The following is a 22,115-nucleotide window of genomic DNA, read 5'->3' as shown; positions in this document are numbered from 1 at the left end:
ACTAAAATCCGTAACCTAACAATTTCTTGGTGACCGCGGACGTGATGTCAAGAGAAGGGTAATTGACAACTCGTGGTCTTTAGCCAAGACACCGGACAGTGTCAGGGACACTGTCTCCCGGTCGGCGAACCGTTTGGAATAAGCGCACAACGTTGAGCTGGTACGACGTCTCCTCAACCCTGAGCTCATCACCGATAAGGTAAGCAGAATACCTGTTACTATAAGCCGAAATTCTGCAAATTGAAAGAGGAAAATTAAGAGGAGACTGTCGTTCAGATCAAATAAGGTGTGCATGAAGTTAAGATACATACGGTGAATAAGTTTGGAACTTACGTGTGTAACGTGTACGGTAAAGTCAGGGACTTACGCGTACTAAGGATAGGTCAGGGACCTAGTGCTTCGTCGTGGTGGACAAAAGTGCGGTGACGATCCTACTTAGATAACTGGGATTTTTTAGAGATCCCCGAGGGGAAGTGAGGCCTCCTCAAAAAATATCCGGTGGTAACAGTTCCTCCTGTGAGAGATCAGACTGCTAAAATATCCAAAATGAACCAAATTGGGGGGAGAGTGTGTGTGCGTGCAGAGGATCCTCTTGAGTGGGTGTGTATATGAGTGTGTGTGAGTGAGATGTGTGTTCTATGGAAGAAATCAGTAATGGAGAATGTTTAGGAGGCTTTTGAGCGATAATAGGGAAATTGAGAAGTGGACAATGGCGTGTTTAAGTTGGTTAGAGAAACTAAGATGAGCAAGGTCTGGCAGTAGAGAAAATAAGGCGTGTGACAGAAAGTTACTGGAACGGTGGCTTGATAGGATGAGAATAAGAGACAACAAATGTTGTGTAGAAGACATTGAAAGATGTCGAATGTGAACATGATGAAGGGCGCAACAGCAAAGTTGGCCTGCCCTTTGAGAGGTTGAGAGTGATGAGCGTGTCTGCACTCGCGCGTAGTCGCGGGTCTGGGCTGCGCGCGTGGGCCTGTGCTATGCTCGTGCGGGCGGTGGGCCGGCATCATGATTGTTGCAGGAAATGGCCAGCCTGTAACCAGTCAACATTGATGCCGCGCCCCCCCAACAACAGCGAACGTGCATGATTGAAACTGAAACATCACTGACACTAATGTTTAACAGTTTGCAAATTTGCGAGAGAGGGGCATGCTTGCAATACTCATTAAAATACTAATGTATGTGTACCTGTGGGTCTTAGGAAAACAGTTGGGCCGTGGCAGCAGTGATTTATGGCAGGACACTACACATTCGGCCCAAGACAGATAGAAAGAGGGAGTGAGAGAAGAAAGGGGGGCTCGCTCGTAAATAATGAGGAGATATTGGGAGTAATCTGTCCTTTCTTTAAGCCCCTTTAAATGGTTTCCTGGTGTAGAAAGTTTAGCAACATGAGCGATTTAGAGGTTCAAAAGAAAGACAGTTAAAAGAAAATAACATTTTTGACTTGGACAATTGCAGGCTAACAGGAGCATGAGAAAAAAGAGCTGAGAAGTGGGATCCAATTTGATCGGGGAGATTGGAAATTCACAGCACCATATTCTAAGGCACATTTTTGAGCAAGCATGACACAGGTAATAACGTTTGAGAGTTCAAGACATAGATCAGGGCAAGATGTAGAACGCAGACCTCGATGAGTTAATTTTGAATAATGATACTGAAGACACAATGTACTGTCACATTAAATTGGAACTATAGACTAAACGTGGCTCGGAAATAGGATGAGTTGCAGGACTTACAATATAAAGATGAGATTGCTGATACTAGGAGAATTTGACATTTGGTAAACAAACGTTACTAGTGAATTGATGGCAGCAGCTACATTTGGAAATAGTCTTACAAGTTTGATGTCCCAGTCTGTCACTCTCAGTGCCAGGATCCCTGAAACTCGATCCCGAGACTCCGCCTGCAGCCGTAGACGACTACAAAACGGTGCCTGGCTTTGAGGCACCTTTGACCTTTGGCAAGGACAAAGAAAGACTGTTGTTGTGCTTGGAGGGGGCAAGTACACCCCGGAGGAAAGACGACATCCTCGGGGACGAGAAAAGACAGTGAGAAGCGGAGGAACTCACAATGATGAAAATGGACTCATTTGAAGAATGGACTCATTCGAGAGTGATGGATGGGTTGGCTCTGAAGCAACCACAAAAGACCACCAACTTGAGAGTGTGAGGTGCTGCAAAAGAACTGTCCGACGGCCAAATCGCACTCCTTGCTGTGGCGTTACCAAACTGGGTGGAGCTTGGGTCAAGGTGGACAGGAGCTTCATTGTGCACTGAGTTTGACAGAACTGAGGAGATTTGATAAAAAATTGAATAATGCGTAGAGCTACAGAGAAAAGCATCATAGTTAGAGATTGAACAGATTTAGATAAAACAAATAGGCTAAAACGGTAAGAAACAAGAGCGAGATCTGATATTTTGGCTCGTCAGGCTTAAGAAGTAGAAGTCGAGTTAGATACATTTTAGAATAGGACATTTGGACTAAAGTGGATTCAGTCAAGAGGAACAGGGGCATTTTGGCATTTTAACAGGGATTGACAGCAAGGGAGATTGAGGATAGAAGATCTGGACAGCAATGACGTAAATGACATTAAAAACTGCCCATTCTAGGGAGAGGGCTTGGCGCTCCCTGTGTGGAGCTGCAGCTTTGCAGAGGGGGGCAGACCGCGCGAGGGAGTGGATGAAAGGAGTGGAAATAGGTGACGATTTAAGGAAGCAGGGAGAGGTGCTGGATGGTGTCACAGGCAGGATTTTTTTAGGAAGAGAAAAAAGGGGGGAGTGAGACTCGCCAAGAGGGGCAATAAAGAGAAGCAGACTGAGAAACATATTTGAGCTAGACAACAGGAAAAAGGGGGAGAGCCAAATGATGACCTAAAAATCCAGAGGGAATAGTCGGACCCATCTTTATTGAATTTAATTAGGATAAGTAATAGAGATCGAGTTTGTAGGAGCAATCCGAGGTTATGGAGGCTCCCCTGACACGCGGGTCCCACAGTCGGCCCCCCCAGATAGACATATATGACAATTTGCGATGAATCTGATGGGCGAGTTTATGGAAAATTGAGTTGGAGATTTTACAATAGGTCATGTTGACAAGTATGTCCAAATGTGAAGAGTTACTATTAGGAGTCAATGTTTGCCTGCACACTAACATACTAACTTTGCTTAGTGTGGGAGGAGGGCTGAGTGATAGAGACGGATGTGTGTGTCTGCGAGTGTGTGGATGGGTGCGTGCGCATGTGATCGTCTATGACTGTGTGTGTGCAGTATGATTGGCCAGAGAGGTCTGAAGTTGGGGTGATGTGTTTGCAATTGAGGATAAAATTCCTCTCACCTGAAGGGGTGGTACAGACTGGAGGGTCTGGAACTGGTAAGTGATAAGTTCTGACCGGAACCATGGCTCAATGATCAATCAGGGGCACCATCGACAACAAAACGGTGTGATGGAGAAGGCCCATTTCAGTGATATGGTCAGACAAGACAGAACTAATATCGAACAGCAAGACTTTGGACGATTTGACGTGTGACGACTTTGAGCTCACCCGACGGGGTGACGGACTAGGTGGGTAGTGACCAATTGTTTGACGCTTGAACGTGTTTGCGACAATAGCATGCTCTGCTTTGTTTTTCTGTGTGACTTGATTTTTTTGCAGCATCAGCTACCAGCCAAGGAGCGGATTGCGCGTTGCTTGCGTAACTTGTTTTCATTCTTGCAGGTTGTCGATTGCGTTCGTGGAATGTTTGTGTTGGATTTACAAGAATATGTTAACCCTTGCCCTTTTGGTTTTTATGATGAACTTGTTGATGATGTGGTTTTCAGGACATGATCCGCGGGTGCCAGGATTCATTTTATGACTGTTTTTATTTTGATACTTGATGTCTGTTTTTGTGTGTACAAATGTCCGCTGTCAGCCGGGCTATAAGCTCACTGACAGGAGTGCGATGATTTTTGTTTGTGTTGCCGAGTGTGTGGTGGACAGTCAAGTTTCAAGGACTTGGGGTGATGGTCCCGGGGCCCAGATGGTAGCTAGAGGTTCCGCGGGCCTGGCTACAATGAGTGTGGTGATGAGGGGGGACGCTTTGCAGGTTCCTTTTGATACGTAATGACACATTGGGTGAATGTGTCAAAGGGGGGAGTGGTAAAATAGAAATGGGTGAGTAGGTTTCAATTTGTAATTGTGATATACAAAGTATTTTCCAAATTCACTTGTTTTCAAGCTTTAACAGGACATGCCAGAATTCACCCAGCAGTGATGGAAGGAGCAGAGGAAGACCAGCGACATCTGGTTGTGGTGTGGTGATGACAAATTATAGGATCGCTTGCCGAAGAATGCATCAGGTATCTGTGCCCTTGTGTCTTTGAAAATGCCTATGGTGGTTGTCCCCATTGAAATACAGAATCTCAATTGGAACCTGGAGTCCCCACTGGCGGGGCTCCTGAAGCGAGCCAAAAGAGACGTTTTGCCCCCGTGGTTGAGCGATGACGATCCAACATATATTGACACTATAGGAGTGCCCCGGGGTGTGCCAGATAAGTATAAACTCGTTAATCAAGTGTCCTCGGGATTCAAAAGTATCTTCCTATGGATCACCCCCAATAAAAATGTAGACCGTATTAATTACTTTCATTACAATGTCCAACGACTGGGTAATTATACAGCTGAATCATTTGCCGCAGTTCATGAACAATTGGCTGCAACGTCGTTAATGGCGTTCCAAAATAGAATTGCGTTGGACAGGCTATTGGCTAAGGAACATGGTGTGTGTGGAGTGTTTGGTGATGCATGTTGTACTTTCATCCCAAACAACACGGCACCAGGAGGCCGACTGACCAAGGCGTTGGAAGGACTAAGGACACTGAACAAAAAGATGAAAGATCATTCAGGCGTACACACTGATATTTGGTCTGATTGGATGAAAACGTTCGGAAGCTGGAAAGGCCTCATCATGTCTGTGCTTGTTGCTGTGGCTATTTTTACTACAATTATGATTTTATGTGGTTGTTGTTGTATTCCATGTATTAGGTCACTCACTGTCCGGTTGATCGAGAAAACCGTTGGCCCGTTGCCACCGATGGGCCAATATACCCTGGTGACTCAACATGAGCAGCGGGGGGAAGGAAGGACCGACAGCGCTCTGGTAGCTGTTTGCTAGAGTAACGGGTGATGACCTCATAAATGAGGTCATGAGAGGGAATAAAGGGAAATGTGCTTTCGGCAGTTTGCAAACATATTTTTAAGGTTGTGTTAAACTTATAATCATATTAATATAATATCTAGTATTGGAGTGCTCGTGTGGATTGGTGGGTGGCGAAGAATGTGGAAGCAAACTGCATGAACTTGTTTTCTTCGAAGTGTTGTGGAATAGGCCCAGGCAGGGAGTACCGGACGAGAACACCTCAAGATCGGTGAGAAACGAGAACAACATCACGTCCAGGTGGTCGGGCTTCACGGGAAAAACCCAACCGCCTGACCTCAGCAATAACACCGATACGGGGAGGAGATGGCCATCGACCAATCATCTCACAATGTTTTGCATGCTTTAATATTCATATTGTGTTTCTTCAAAACTAGGCAACCCGGAAGAATGTGTCGTCTTTTGGTGGTCACAAAAACGCACGAGTTTTAGTGTGAGGGACCCGGGACCCAGGCCTGTATTAGTGCGCTTTGTCAGGAATAAACAATTGGTAAATTTGGTCTGATTGATCTACTGGTCTTCTCTTTGACAGAACGAACTCGCAAAATTGTTAGGTGCGCCAGTGTGGATTGGGACATAGCAACTCATGTGTTAAGTGTTGATCGCAATTTGGAGTCAGATCAATAACTAAAATCCGTAACCTAACAGTACTTATCATCAATAGGGCTGTATGTCTGTCTATAAATATCCTCATAATCCATGCCGATATATAATTCCATGAGACAAAATTACAAAATAACTTGTAATTTTCCTTTCTCAAAGAAATAATTTTAGAAAAACAAGACTGGTACCCCAAACTACATAATCAGTAATGCATACAAATAAAATAATAAATTATAAGTTATTAGTTCATTAATTATAAGTTATTTCATTAATAATATTGACAGCCTGAAAGTGTTTCAGAAACCTAGCCTACTGTATCTGATCCCAAAATGGGGGATTACAATGCAGCAGAAGTATTATGGTGACAGTATAGGAATAAACTATACATTCAAAATAGCAATGTAAAATGTAATATTAGATGGCATGGGGCAGGAAAGATCATAGCCTGCGAGGACATTGTGTTAGATATTTGTTGGGGAGGGGACATCGGCATTAATAATCTTGCCGTTGATGTTGATGTGAGTATTACATTTTGATAAACATTCCAAGACTTATTTATACTTGAAATCTCTTTGTCCATCTGACCTAGTGTGGTTATAGAAATTAAATAGAAAATGCAAAAGGAAACCTCAATTCCTGGCCGCATGCTTCCCTGCCCAGGTAACGTGTCTACTAAATGCAATGAAATGCACAGAACTTGAAAACTACTTGTCTGCTTCATATATCACCATATTTACCAAATTAATATGATTTGTAAGCTTATTTTGTACGTGAAATGCAATTCTAAATACCCCTCCATTACCAACAAATAAAAAAAGCGTTTAATACAAACAATTTATAACAGTTTAACCTTTGTGTGTGCTTTTTAACTATTAAAAGTATTTTCAATAAAAATAAACAAAAACATTATTTGCTCGACTAGATTGTGTAAAGCCATTAAATAAATAAATAAATAAATAAATAAATAAATAAATAAATAAATAAATAGGCGGAACTGTCTTTGACGGAAGGTGGGCGGGATTGATTCTGGTGGGCTGGACTGTTTCTAGAGCAGCTCCATCTCTCGACTCAACGGCGCTGTCCTATCCTTGTGTCGAGCACCTCCTACTGTCGTTTCTGGCGGTTGGCATGTTCAGGCGCAGGAGCGGAATCTTGTTTCGCCGTTCACGTTTCGCACGGATTATTGAAATGAAGCACTCGTTGACTTTGCCGAACACGCTCGAGAAAGGTACCAAGGATAGATGCATACTCCCATTGCATTGTTGAATTCTTGGTATGTTCACTGTTTTTTTTCCCCGCCTCACCAGAAGTAACTGAATCATAATAAAGAGGAGCTATATTTATCCTCAGACCCCTCAATTCTAGGCTTTAACACCAATGATAGCTGAACAAACGATTCCACAGACTCCTACTTTGTACTTGACTAGGTAATTAGCGGCACACTACGGCTTGAATTTACAGTTTAGCATCAATGATAATTTACTCCTGACTGAATTGCACTTTTTGAAGTCTGTTGTGTGGCCCCATTGATACTGTTGACTTGAAGACAAACAGAAACGTGATCTTGGAGTTGTTCCACATATGGTAAATATGCTCACTGGTAGGTCCATTTGCACCTTCCTAAGATATGTTAATACAAATCTGTATCAAACAGTTTGCATTTATTGAGATGAATGTAATGAATGAAAGTATTGAATGATATATTCAGAGAGATGTACAGGGTCCGGCAAAATGATCTGACACATTTGTAGGTTTAACAAATTAAATTAATTAGCAATTAAATTAAAGAAACACAAAAGTTATTTTTTATTTTCGAAATGTGCAAAATGCCATTTTGTTTTGGTTTGTTTTCGTTTCATTTTATTTCCGTTTTGTTTTCGAATAATGTACCCTGTATATGATTTTCCGCAATGGAGAGTAATCCATATTGTTTCAAGCTGAGAGGTGTTTTTGTGTGACTTAATTCGCGAGGTGAGAGTGGAAAATATGACAAGTCACTCGCAGATACATTTACAATTGAACAAGTTTGTCCGTGTGTCCTAATGTATGTTTTTACTTACACTTTTGTTTTGATATATCGCCTGAACCGGATTACTTCCGATGGTGTATGTGAGTGTACCCCTGGGAACCCACTTAAAGTGAGAAAACATGTTGATTGACAGATGAAAAAAAAAAAAATCATCTGGACTCAAGAAGACCATACATACATACTGTATTGGCCCCAATATAAGATGACCCTGATTATAAGACAACCCCCCTGTTTTTCAAGATTCAAATTTGAAAAATGACTTTTTGAACACCAAATTAAATTTTTATGCAGAAAATAATTACAGTACATCTGAAACAAATGATTATAACAATATATTCGAGAGAAAAAGCATGATATTTTGCCTCATTCAAATCATGCAAAAAAGTCTGTCACATCCTAATATCTGAACATTTAAATATGTAGACTAAAATGCAATCACATTTGTAAATGAATGGCTTCTGGTTTTTGAAATGTAAATAAACCAATCTACTGTGATAAAACAACAAAATTGCAATAACTGCATTAACCATCAAAGTGAAGTCTATCTCTAACTGTAGTCTTGAAACAAATCTGAATAGGAAAAACATTGCAATAAAATAATGCAAACTGCTACCGCTATTGTTGGGGAGCCTGAGAACTGTATAGGGGGTTGGCTCGGATGGTTGTGCTCTTTTTGCCCCTCGGTGTCGGTCAGAACACAGGAGGGAAGACGTGGTTCAGTTTTGATTGCTTTACTGAATTATTGGCAAAAAAAGTAACAGGCACTGTGGCTCATAGGGGCATACAGGCAAACTGGCAAAAATATTTTGTGTGAAGCGTGTGAAGGGTGTGTTTGGTTTGTGGGGTGTGTATGTGTGGTTCTTCAACATTCACTGGGGAGCCAAGGGGGCGCTAGTCTGAAAAAGTTTGGGAACCACTGCGCTATACTAAATAACCTTAAATGAAATCCTCTCAGCAACACACCAAACATAAGTCATCGAGACAACAAAATACATTTGCGGGCAACCGTTAGTCGCCATGCCACTGCGTAACGGCTACTCGTACGATGCGAGGCAAATTTAAAGGAGCGCGCCGGAGCTGTCAATCAAACGGCGCGCACAGGAAGCAAACCGCGATCGAACAAACGGCACAACAGTGGACAGTAGTAACAATGAAATGTATATACTCACTTTGTGTCAAGGACACACACAATCAAAGCAACATACTCAGTCGATACCTGCAACCTTTAACTTACCGCTGCGCACAAGCGCCAACAATCGTGATAAGCTGAGGTAACTCACGCGAGACTTAAGGCGCGGTGACGTAACTTTGCTTTAAAGTTTTATATATTATATATTATATTCGGGCCAATACGGTACATTAAAGACATGCATCATTAAGAGTAAAAATAAATACTGACTAAATTTTAATAGTGTGTCTAATAGTCTTGTCTGTAGTATATTAGGTTTCATTTTTATTTCAATGTTGTGAATCTGGGCGGCATGGTGAAGCACTGGTTAGCACGTCTGCCTCACAGTTCGGAGGATGCGGGCTCGATTCCACCCTTCCTGGGTGGAGTTTGCATGTTCTCCCTGTGCCTGCGTGGGTTTTCTCCGGGGACTCCGGTTTCCTCCCACATCCCAAAAACATGCTTGGTAGATTGAGCACTCCAAATTGCTCCTAGGTGTGAGTGCAAGTGCGGATGGTTGTTCATCTCTGTGTGGCCTGCAACTGGCTCGCAACCGGTTCAGGTTGTCCCCCGCCTACTGCCTGATGATGGCGGGAATACGCTCCAGCACGCCCGTTACCCCTGTGGGGACAAGTGGTACAGAATATAGATGGATAGGTATTGTGAATTTGCTTATTGCTATTCAAATACATGGGCAAGATACAAAATATGGAATACCCAACCACTCACAAACAAGATTGTAATGTAATTAGCATGTGCCTGTTTGTGTCTCTCTTTATTTTTGATAGTGAGACTACTGAATGTATTACTTGATATATTAGAACATAAGCAGCTAAGGCGCTAAGGACCCTATTGTTCCCGTAAAAATTATGTTTATTATAATTCTTCTCCATAAAGACTGGATTTTTGAGGAACTGTACGTGACCGAAAAATCACCACACACATTTGTGTTCTTCATAATTATGTTCTACATTATAAACTGCAAAGAAAAGTCTCCTTGGTTTTAATTTATTGCAAATAATGGTTCGTTTGATTGATTGATTGACAATTTTATTCAGAATATTCAAATATACAAATAACACAGAGCTTCTTGTTTGTTCTCAGATAAAGTCCTTGTATAAAAAACCAAAATGAAATTGAGGAAGCAAAATAAATACACGGAGAGAAAAAGAAAATACATTTGTAAAGGAGTGAGAAGCATAGCTTGTTAGCGCTCACCCCTTTATCGAAACATAATTTATATGTAGTATATATACGTAAATAAGTCTTATACATGCATATATACGCCTACATACATGCATATATACACCTACATGTACGTATACGCATACATATTTATACCCCTATACACATACAGGACTGTCTCAGAAAATTTGAATATTGTGAGAAAGTTCTTTATTTTCTGTAATGCAATTAAAAAAAAAATGTCATACTTTCTGGATTCATTGCAAATCAACTGAAATTTTGCAAGCCTTTTATTATTTTAATATTGCTGATTATGGCATACAGTTTAAGAAAACTCAAATATCCTATCTCAAAATATTTGAATATTTCCTCAGATCAAGTAAAAAAAAAAAAAATTATAACAGCAAAACAAAATCAAACATTTGAAAATGTCCATTAATGCACTCAGTACTTGATTGGTAATCCTTTTGCACGGATTACTGCAACCAATGTGGTGTAGCATGGAGGCAATCAGCCTGTGGCATTGCTGAGGTGTTATGGATGCCCAGGATGCTTCAATAGCGGCCTTTAGCTCATTTGTATTGTTGGGTCCGGTGTCTTTCAGCTTCTTCTTCACAATACCCCACAAATTCTCTATGGGGTTCAGGTCAGGGGAATTGGCAGGCCAATCGAGGACAGTAATGCCATGGTCAGTACACCACTTACTGGTGGTTTTGTCACTGTGGGCAGGTGCCAGATCATGCTGGAAAAGAAATCATCATCTCCATAGAGCTTTTCAGCAGACGGAAGCATGTAGTGCTCCAACATCTCTTGGTACACAGCTGCATTTACTCTGGACTTGATGAAACACAGTGGACTAATACCAGCAGCTGACATGGCTCCCCAAACCATCACTGACTGTGGGAACTTCACACTGGATTTCAAGCAACTTGGATTTTGCTTCTCTCCAGCCTTTCTCCAGACTCTGGCGCCTTGTCTTCCAAGTGAAATACAAAACTTGCTTTCGTCTGAAAAGAGGACTTTGGAGCACTCTGGAACTGTCCAGTGCTTCTTTTCCATAGCCGAAGTCAGACACTTCTTCCGTTGCCTTGAGTTCAGAAGTGCCTTGACCATGGGAATAAGGCTATTGTAGCCCATTTCCCGAACACGTCTGTGAACAGTGGCTTTTGATACCTGGACTCCAGCTTCAGTCCACTGTCTTTGAAGCTCCCCCAAATTATGGGAGCGACTCTTCTTCACAATGCTGTTAAGGCTGCGGTCATTTTTCTCCTTTTTGCTCCTCTTATTTATTTGTTGTGTAATTTATTCATTATTGATTTCGGTTTCTTTGTGTGTCTTTGGCATGTGAAGAAATTGACAATAAAGCTGACTTTGACTTTGACTTTGATCTCTCTTGGTTTTGCAGTGTTTCCTGCCACATTTCCCCCTTCCAACCGACTTTTTGTGGATGTGCTTTGAAACTGCACTCTTTCTTTTTGTGTCTTACCTTCCTGATGGAGGGTGTGAATTATGGTCCTCTGGACATCAGACAAATCAGCAGTTTTCCCCATACTTGTGATTTAGTTTACTGAACCAAACTGAGTGTTTTTCAAGGCTCAGGAAACCCTTGCAGGTGTTTCGAGTTAATTAGACGATTCAAGTGATTAGTTGAATACCCTACTAGTATACTTTCTCATGATATTCTAATATTTTGAGGTAGGATATTTGAGTTTTTTTTAATTGTATACCATAATCAGCAATATTAAAATAATAAAAGGCTTGCAATATTTCAGTTGGTTTGTAATGAATCCAGAATGTATGACATTTTGGATTTATTTAATTGCATTACAGAAAATAAAGAACTTTATCACAATATTCTAATTTTTTGAGACAGTCCTGTATACCCACAAGTATACACAGTAAACATAATTCTTCAGGAAAAGTATGACTTTCACACCTGCAACCGCTTTGTTTTTTGTAGGAATATAAGTCATAATGGATGAAGAACCAGAGAGAACTAAACGCTGGGAAGGTGGCTATGAAAGGACATGGTAAGACGTGCACTATAAGACCATTTTTAAACATGCTTCTTTCTTAATGTTTTTGCTTCTTTTTTTTTTTTTTAATTTAAAACAGGGAAATTTTGAAGGAGGATGAATCAGGATCACTCAAGGCCACAGTTGAGGAGATCCTTTTTCAGTCCAAAAGGGACAGGTATGTTTTTGAATGCTAATCATCCACCAAATATTCATAACATTTTCAAAATTTAATTTATTTTAACATTCTTCATCGAAGTTTAGTATAAAACACAGTGGTAGGCGTGTCAGTAAATTTCACCTGTCTGTCATTATTCATTCGCCATCTGCTGGCCTGTCAGTTTGTCCGTTAAGATTTCAAGCCGGCTTAGTGAAATTGCTCTTTCGTCATCTCTAAAATACAGTTCTTCACTGCTGTTTTGGGCGGATCAAAAACTGTTTAACTGGGTAACAGCACGCAAATTTAGGCTACGTTCAGACTGCAGGCCTTAATGCTCAATTTAGATTTTTTTGGTGAAAGTGATGCAAAGCAGTGATTGGCCAGAATTACCACATCACTGTCAACTGTGAGCACCGTGAGTGCAGCGGTTCATCACTTCCTTGTTGTGCTTTGTTTCTCAGGTCCTCCCCGAGTCTTTCATGTTTAGATTTGTACAACTTAACTCAAGTGTGTACTCTCTGCCTTTTATGCCTCTGCCCATACCCGTTGGTAATGTGTGGCCAAGAACACATGTAATCATAAGAAAACATTATGCTTCGCATCATGGTAGGAGGAGAAAGGCATCATGCACCAGAGTGTAGTTTGAAGCTAACGCGAGCCAACAAGTCATCACCACACCTATTTTAGCTGTGGTGCAAGTTTTATAAAATGATGTGTTTCTATCAAACATAGGATTAAAAAAAAAAAAAAAAGTAAAACACTGTGGTGCAAGTTTTATAAAATGATGTGTTTCTATCAAACATAGGATTAAAAAAAAAAAAAAAAGTAAAACACCTTTTTACCAACTAACAAGTCACTATTTCAGCACATTGACGTCCAATGACACGTTAGTATTTTTTAGTTGGAACTACAGTAAAATAGCACAGTACTTTTAAAATAGCACTAGTATTTTTCGGACTAATAGTCGCTCCGGAATATACGTCGCATTAGGCATAAAATGCACAATAAAGTGAAAAAAACATATCAAAGTCAATGTCAAAGTCAGCTTTATTGTCAATTTCTCCACATGCCAAAGACACACAAAGAAACCGAAATTTCGTTCCAACCTATCCCACGGTGACAAGACATGGCTCACAACAGACAAACAAGTAACAAGTATAACAAAAGCGTGCTGAATAAATAATGAATAAATAACACAACAATAAATAAATAAATAAGAGGAGCAGAAAAAAAAGAAAAAAAAAGGAGCAAGTGCGCGTACAGCAGACATTCCCGAAAATAGCGCAACAGTGCCACACGCTACGCAGAAGGGGGTAGCGAGTTCAGGGCCCTAACAGCCTGGGGAAAGAAGCTGTTGGCAAGTCTGGTGGTGCGGGAGCGCAGGCTCCTGTACCTCTTCCCAGAGGGCAGAAGGTCAAACAAAGAGTGAGCCGGGTGACTCACATCACTGGCAATCGAGGTTGCCTTGCGGGCGAGATGGGAGGTGTAAATGTCCTTCAGGGAGGGGAGCGAAGCACCAATAATCTTACCAGCCGTATTCACTATGCGCTGCAGGGCCTTCAAGTTCTGTTCAGTGCAGTTACCACCCCAGACAGCGATGCAACTGGTGATGACGCTCTCAATAGTGCCACGGTAGAATGTAGACAGGACTGCCTGAGGAGCACATGCACGCCTGAGCTTCCGCAGGAAGTACAGGCGGCGCTGAGCTTTCTTTGCCAGTGACGAGGTGTTTGCGGACCAGGAGAGGTCCTCACTGATGTGCACCCCCAGGAACTTGGTGCAGCTCACCCTCTCCACCACAGCACCATCGATGATCAGCGGCAGGTGTGTTGTGTGACCCTTCCGGAAGTCAACAATGATTTCCTTGGTCTTATTAACGTTCAGCAGGAGGTTGTTGTCCCTGCACCACGTGGTCAGAAGGTCAACCTCCGACCTGTACCGAGTCTCGTCGCCCTTTGTGATGAGACCCACCAGAGTCGTGTCGTCAGCAAACTTCACTATGCGGTTGTCGCTGTAGGTCGCAGTGCAGTCATGCGTCAGCAGGGTGAAGAGTAATGGACTGAGCACGCAGCCCTGGGGGGCCCCCGTGCTCAGCGTGATGCTGGCGGAGATTTTGTCGCCAACACGCACCACCTGAGGCCTCTGACAGAGGAAGTCCAGTATCCAGTTGCAGAGGGAGGTACTGAGGCCCAGCTCGTCGAGTTTGCAGATGAGTCGCTGCGGCACAATGGTGTTGAAGGCAGAGCTGAAGTCCACAAACAGCAACCTCACATATGAGTCCTTTCTCTCCAGATGGGTGAGGGCCGAGTGGAGGGCAGAGCAGATGGCATCCTCAGAGGACCGCTTGGCACGGTACGCAAACTGGAAAGGGTCAATGGTGGGGGGGAGAACGGACTTGATGTGCTCCATGACCAGCCGCTCAAAGCACTTCATGATGATGGGCGTCAGTGCCACAGGGCGGTAGTCATTGAAGCAGGACGGTGCAGGTTTCTTCGGCACAGGAACGATGGTGGCAGCCTTGAAACACGAGGGGACGATGGCCTGCTGCAGGGAAACGTTAAAGATGTCCGTGAAGACACCCGACAGCTCCCCAGCGCAGTCCTTCAGCGCTCGACCCGGGATGTTGTCAGGGCCCGCCGCCTTACGGGTGTCAATAGCGGCAAGCGCCCTCCTCACACCGTCGGCAGAAAGGCGCAGGGGCTGCTCGTGTGGGGGGGGGGAGTGGTCTTCAGCGGGCAAGTGCTGTTCTGGGCGTCGAAGCGAGCAAAGAAGCGGTTCAGATCGTTCAGCAGACGGACGTCGCCCTCACAGCTCCTCGGCGCGGGCTTGTAGTCCGTGATGGTCTGAATGCCTCGCCAAAGGCTACGTGCGTCTTTGCTGTCCTTGAAGTGGGTGGAGACCTTGCACGAGAACGCCTTCTTCGCTTCTTTGATGCCTCGGGACAGGTCGGCCCTCGCTGTCCTCAAGCCAGCCTCATCCCCCGCTCTGAAAGCCTTGTCTCTGGCCCTCAACAGTCTGAGGACAGCCCCCGTCAGCCACGGCTTCCAGTTCGCGCGAGTGACGACGGATTTCGAGCAAGTCACATCATCGATGCACTTCGTGATGTAAGAGGTAACAGAGTCAGTATACTCCTCTATGTCCGTCCAATCGTTGTAGGTGGCTGCCTGCTTAAACAAGTCCCAGTCAGTGGTGTCGAAGCAGTCACGAAGTGCATCGGAGGCACCCTCAGGCCACACTCGAACCTGCCTCCGAACCGGCCTGGATGCCTTTACCAATTGTCTGTATGCGGGCAAAAGCAAAACGGTGAGATGGTCAGAAAGCCCCAGATGGGGGAGGGGGGTGGCTTTGAAAGCTCCCTTTTGCGCCGAGTAGACTAGGTCCAGGAAGCTGTCGCCACGTGTCGGAAAAGGAACATGCTGGTGAAGCCTCGGGAAAACAGACTTCAGGTTGGCATGATTGAAGTCTCCAGCGAAGATGGTGAAACCGTCAGGGTGCGCTGTTTGCTGTTCACTGACAGCCTGGTTCACCAAGCGCCGCGATCCTGTCTCCTTCGATGTTGGAAGGCGGGATGTATACCGCGACTAGCAGAATCGCGGTAAATTCCCTCGGCAGATAAAAAGGACGGCACTTAATGATCACAAACTCCACAAGCGGCGAGCAGTGCTTACATACCACCACAGAGTCCCGGCACCATTCTTCTCGGATGTAGACGCATATTCCACCTCCACGCGACTTTCCCCCTCGTACAATGGCACGGTCCGCCCGATAGCACGCTAGCCGCTCCAGGTGCACTGCAGAGTCCGGAATGTTGTCACTCAACCAGGTCTCGGTGAACACGAGCACACAGCAGTTCCGCACCGTCCGGTTCGTAGACCTCAGCAGGCGAACGTAATCCATTTTGTTGTCCAGCGATCGAACATTCGCCAGAAGAATGGAGGGCACCGCCGGTCGCGCTGGGTTGGCCGCCAGCCTGGCCCGGACGCCTCCGCGCTTGCCCCTCTTCTGCCTCCTCGCACACCGTTTCCGACGGCTCCCAACCGGGGGAGGAATAGCGGGTGAGGTCGGCGACGTTTCAGGACGTAGCAGTCCGAGCGCCTTTAATGTCGACGCTTCAAAGTCCAGAACGCCGCAAAACCCACTTCTGCCGATGTCAAGCAGAACCTGCCTGCTGTACTTGTAGCACGGACGAGACGAACACACAAGACTGTCGGACGAACACTCATTAGACGAACAAATCACCGTACCGACGGGACAGAGAGTGGCCGCTGCGTGTGCACGCGCCGCCATCTTGGTAGTATATAATATAGTATATAATATATGAGTCGCTCCAGAGTATGAGTCGCATTTTGGGGGAAATTTATTTGACAAAATCCAACACCAAGAACAGACATGAACGAGCAACAACAGGCTAAACGATAGGTATGCTAACGGGACATAAACACAAACGAAGAGCTGAGAACGGGCCTGACGTAACATTCAGAGTTATTCAAATAACTATTACCTAAATAACACGTTTATAAAACCATCTGTGTCACTCCAATTCAGTAAATCCATCGATCGTCCTTTATGTAAACGATGCCGCGTATGCGCCGCGCCGCTGACGTCGGACTCGTCGTGAGTTGCAGTTCTAAATATTCCACAGACCCATATAACGATATATAAAGTATATATCAAATAACTATCATATAAACAACAATATTATCAAACCATGTGTCACTCCAAATCATTAAATCCATCGATCAAATTCCTTGTCCATTGTCAACAACGCCGCACGTGCGCCGTTGACGTCAGCCTCGTCGTTATTCCACAGATCTAGTATATAACTATATTGTAGCATTAACAAAGTACCAAGAAAGACGTGGGTTTGGTAAACGGCTCTTTATTTAACAAAACAAGAGTTCAACGAGCCAACAACTACTGAACTGTAACAATAAAAACAACAAGGATTTGCACTGACGTCACAGATCGAGGCGGCCATTATTGTATGGGTGGCAAAAAGCCTCGTCCACTGCAAGCGATACATTGAAAAGTTGAAAAAATATACGTAACATTCGTGTTGATCCGCTGTGGAAATCAAGTAAGAACGCCACCAGCTCAAGCGTAGCAGGAGCTGGGACAGCAAGCTTTTGGTCCTCTGATAAGGCGACTTTTCCGCCAGTAACATATTCAGACATTTACAACTATTTGATGGATTGTTCAAGTCCATATACCAAGGAAGACCTCAGAGCCTACAAGAGTTTGCAACGATGTCGCTACCTGACTGCTGGTTATGTCCATTCCGTTGAGTCACAGCCAGTGGAGCGAAACGGACAAGATGCCAGCCATGGCAGCACATAATATAATAATAATATATTATAATTGTAGATATGTGAACAATCTAATTATTAGAAAATAGCAATTGGACAAACATACTGTAATGAAGCTGTGTAATTATGCATTCCTTAGGTCATGGCCGAGTAGCAGCAAGAAAAAAGGAATATCCGAGCAATAATAATACATTTTATTACAGGCTCTTGGCCCACAGGGTAAAAAACAAACATCACGTATATTAAAATAAATAAAAAGAGTACATTTCAAATGTTATGAGAGGCACTCATGCCATCGTCCTCTGATGGTGGATGTGTACCTTATAGCACTACATCCAGTATACCTCACAGATGAATGTTGACGTCAATTTCCTCGAAGCCGTCCGGAAGTCATTCTCCATGGCCTCACCAAACTCCTCCCACGCCTGGGTTTTTGCCTCAGCAACTACCGAAGCCGCGTTCCGCTTGGCCATCCGGTACCTGTCAGCTGCCTCCGGAGTCCCGCAGGCCAAAACGGCCCGATAGGACTCTTTCTTCAGCTTGAGGGCATCCCTTACTGCCGGTGTCCACCAGAGGGTTCGGGGATTGCCGCTACGACAAGCACCAATGACCTTACGGCCACAGCTTCGGTCGGCCGCCTCAACAATGGAGGCGCAGAACATGGTCCACTCAGACTCAATGTCCCCCGCGTCCCCCGGGACGTGGGAAAAGCTCTGCCGGAGGTGGGAGTTGAAGCTCTTCCTGACAGGAGATTCTGCCAGACGTTCCCAGCAGACCCTCACAGAGCGTTTGGGTCTGCCAGGTCGGACCGGCATCTTCCCCCACCATCGGAGCCAACCCACCACCAGGTGGTGATCAGTTGACAGCTCCGCCTCTCTCTTCGCCCGAGTGTCCAAAACATGCGGCCGCAAATCCGATGACACGACTATAAAGTCGATCATCGAACTGCGGCCTAGGGTGTCCTGGTGCCAAGTGCACACATGGACACCCTTATGTTTGAACATGGTGTTCATTATAGAAAATCCGTGTCGAGCACAGAAGTCCAATAATAGAACACCGCTCGGGTTCAGATTGGGGGGGGGGGGCATTCCTCCCAATCACGCCCTTCCAGGTCTCACTGTCATTGCCCACGTGAGCATTGAAGTCACCCAGTAGAACAATGGAATCCCCTGAAGGAGCGCTCTCCAGCACTTCCTCCAGGGACCCCAAGAAGGGTGGGTACCCTGAGCTGCTGTTTGGTGCATAGACACAAACAACAGTCAAGACCCGTCCCCCCACCTGAAGGCGGAGGGAGGCTACCCTCTCGTTCACCGGGGTGAACCCCAATGTACAGGCGCCCAGCTGGGGGGCAATAAGTATACCCACACCTGCTCGACGCCTCTCACCGTGGGCAACTCCAGAGTGGAAGAGAGTCCAGCCCCTCTCGAGAGGGCTAGTACCGGAACCCAAACTGTGTGTGGAGGCAAGTCCGACTATATCTAGTTGAAACTTTTCAGCCTCACACACCAGTTCGGGCTCCTTTCCAACCAGAGAGGTGACATTCCATGTCCCAAGAGCCAGCTTCTGCATCCAGGGATCGGACCGCCAAGCTCACAATGCACACGACTCCTTGGGGGTATAGTATAATTTTTATGGTCCGGCCCACTTGACATCTAACCGAGGCCGTATGTGGCGCACAATGTGAAATGAGTTTGACACCCCTGGACTAGTTAGTGTAACGAGGTGTTAGTTGTGATTGGTGATTAGGTGTATTAAATTAGGTACTTTCACTCTCATACTGGTCACAGGAAGTTCAACATGGCACCTCATGGCAAAGAACTCTCTGAGGATCTAAAAAAAAAGAATTATTGCTCCACATAAAGATGGCCTAGGCTATAAGAAGATTGCCAACACCCTGAAACTGAGCTGTAGCATGGTGGCTAAGACCATACAGCGGTTTAAGAGGACAAGTTCCATTCAAAACAGGCCTCGCCATGGTTTACCAAAGAAGTTGAGTGTGCGCGCTCAGCGTCATAGTCAGAGGTTGGCTTTGGAAAACAGGCGTATGAGTGCTGCCAGCATTGCTGTAGAGCAGTGGTTCTCAAACTTTTTTCAGTGATGTACCCCCTTTGAAATATTTTTTCAGCCAACTACCCCCTGACAAGCGCAACACATTTCTGGTCGAAAAGAAAGAGGTACAGGATTGTCCCACAAGTGTTTGATTTATTAAAGTTAAACAACTTGTAGCAATGTATCTGACAGACACTTTTATGTTTCAAAGATTGCATATAGAAACAAAAACAATAAACAGTAAACAGTGACCACCAAGAAGGCATAAACCCTTTCAAAACGCAAATACTGTGTGCAGAACACTGCTAATTTATATTAATCTTTCTTGTAATAATCTCTTGCAAGGAAATAAAAATATACACAACTAAAAATGTGTTCACCAAAATAAATTAACTTAATTATAAATAAATATCTTGTTTACAAAATAAATTGATAACTTAATAATAAATAAAGTTTTGCTCATAAAAAATAATCAACTTTACCTGTTTTGGGATAAAAAAAGGGAACCAAGAAGGCATAAACCCTTTCAAAACGCAAATACTGTATGCAGAACACTGCTAATTTATATTAATCTTTCTTGTAATAATCTCTTGCAAGGAAATAAAAATATACATAACTAAAAATGTGTTCACCAAAATAAATTAACTTAATTATAAATAAATATCTTGTTTACAAAATAAATTGATAACTTAATAATAAATAAAGTTTTGCTCATAAAAAATAATCAACTTTACCTGTTTTGGGATAAAAAAAAGGAACTTTTTTTCCTCTTAAAATTGAATTGTTGCATTGAACATTTGATTTTGATTTGACAAGCATTGAACAAGCATTGAACAGTGTTGAAGCTTGAATGAGTCTTTTGCACTCATACTACATTTTAGTGAGATACATGGAGCTATGGTGAACGTTTTTTTGGCTTTAGCTACGAGCAAAGAAACCGCATAAGAAGCCTTCTGATGTAGTGGAGGCTTTTCGCATTGTGTCTTGGGATGACTTGAAATCAGAAAGTTTCCTCCTGAAGAACTCCGGTGGCTTACCAACATGGCATCCGTGTTTTGTGATGAGATGCTGCTGAAGATGTGCCGGCTTCATGCTGGCGTTGGCTAATTTCTCCCTGCATAAAAAGCACAGCGCTTTGGTTGGGTTACAACTTGTGGACATAAATCCCATCAAACAATCGTCTTCCATGTACTGTAGGTACTTAGTCTGGTTTTGCCTTCATTTTTACTTGTTTCTCCGTGTTTTCAACAGCAGCATCGCTGCTACGCTTTAGCCACATCTCCATGTTACAGTGCATCATCAAGGCAACCGCAGGTGACTGCTATTGGTTTGTGGAGAGTCCGTTTATTAAGGATTAAAATTGAATACTGAATATAAAACATACATTTGTATTTCATCAAACTTTTTATAACTAATTCTCAAGGCAATCAAGCTTGCTGGTTTTTTTTTGGGTTTTTTTTGTACTGGTATATATTTTTGTAAAATCTCACGTACCCCCTGGAGTACGCGTACCCCCATTTTAGAACCACTGCTGTAGAGGTTGAAGGGGTGGAGGGTCATTATGTCAGTGCTCAGACCATACGCCACACACTGCATTTAATTGGTCTGCGTGGCTGTCGTCCCAGGCAAAAGCCTCTTCTAAAAAAGATGGACAAGGAATCTCGCAAAAGGTTCGCTGAAGACAAGCAGACTAAGGATATGGGTTACTGGAACCATGTCCTGTGATCTGATGAGCCCAAGATAAACATATTTGGTTCAGACGCTGTCCAGCGTGTGTGGGGGCAACCAGGTGAAGAATACAAAGACAAGTGTGTCTTGCCTACAGTCAAGCATGGTGGTGGAAGCGTCATGGTCTGGGGTTGTATGAGTGCTGCTGCTTGGGGAGCTACAGTTCATTGAGGGAACAATGAATGCCAACATGTATTGTGGAATACTGAAGCAGAGCATGATCCCCTCCCTCCATAAACTGGGTCGCGGAGCAGTATTCCAACACGACAACGACCCCAAACACACCTACAAGACGACCACTGCCTTCCTAAAGAAGCTGAGGGCCAAGCATCTCCCCAGACCTAAACATCTGTGGGGCATCCTCAAACGGAAGGTGGAGGCGTGCAAGGTCTCTAACATCTAACAGCTCCGTGATGTCATCATGGAAGAGGATTCCAGCGGCGATTTGTGAAGCTCTGGTGAACTCCGTGCCTAAAAGGGTTATGGCGGTGCTGGAAAATAATGGTGGCCACACAAAATATTGACATTTGGGTCCAATTTTGAGATTTTCAGTTAGGGTCTACTTTTGTTGCCAGCATTTTACACATTCATTTTTGTATTTTGGGTTACATTGACGTAACAATAAATTTACTTTGCTATTCAAGCTCTACTGTGACTATTTAACATTGGATCAA

General features: G+C 43.9%; 1 protein-coding gene across 9 annotated transcripts in view; it reads left to right on the top strand.

Annotated features, from left to right (window-relative positions):
- The first annotated feature begins 6,879 nt into the window (after positions 1-6,879).
- Positions 6,880-22,115, top strand: part of gtf2h2 (general transcription factor IIH, polypeptide 2) — a 103,195-nt gene continuing 87,959 nt past the window's right edge. For 3 of the 9 annotated variants that reach the window (XM_049762402.2, XM_049762401.2, XM_049762395.2), the window contains exons 1-3: positions 6,910-7,074; positions 12,144-12,213; positions 12,299-12,376. In XM_049762402.2, the coding sequence (XP_049618359.1) occupies positions 12,158-12,213; positions 12,299-12,376 (134 nt within the window). In that variant the 5' untranslated portion in view covers positions 6,910-7,074; positions 12,144-12,157. Of the gene's footprint in view, positions 7,402-7,426; positions 7,940-12,143; positions 12,214-12,298; positions 12,377-22,115 lie in introns of those variants that run through there. The other 6 variants (XM_049762398.2, XM_049762396.2, XM_049762397.2 and 3 more) reach the window with 6 other exon arrangements.

The sequence above is a fragment of the Syngnathus scovelli genome, chromosome 3 (genome assembly GCF_024217435.2).
Source record: "Syngnathus scovelli strain Florida chromosome 3, RoL_Ssco_1.2, whole genome shotgun sequence".
NCBI lineage: Eukaryota > Metazoa > Chordata > Actinopteri > Syngnathiformes > Syngnathidae > Syngnathus > Syngnathus scovelli.
The sequence above is the reverse complement of the archived record's forward strand: the minus strand, read 5'-3'. Positions and strand labels throughout refer to the sequence as shown.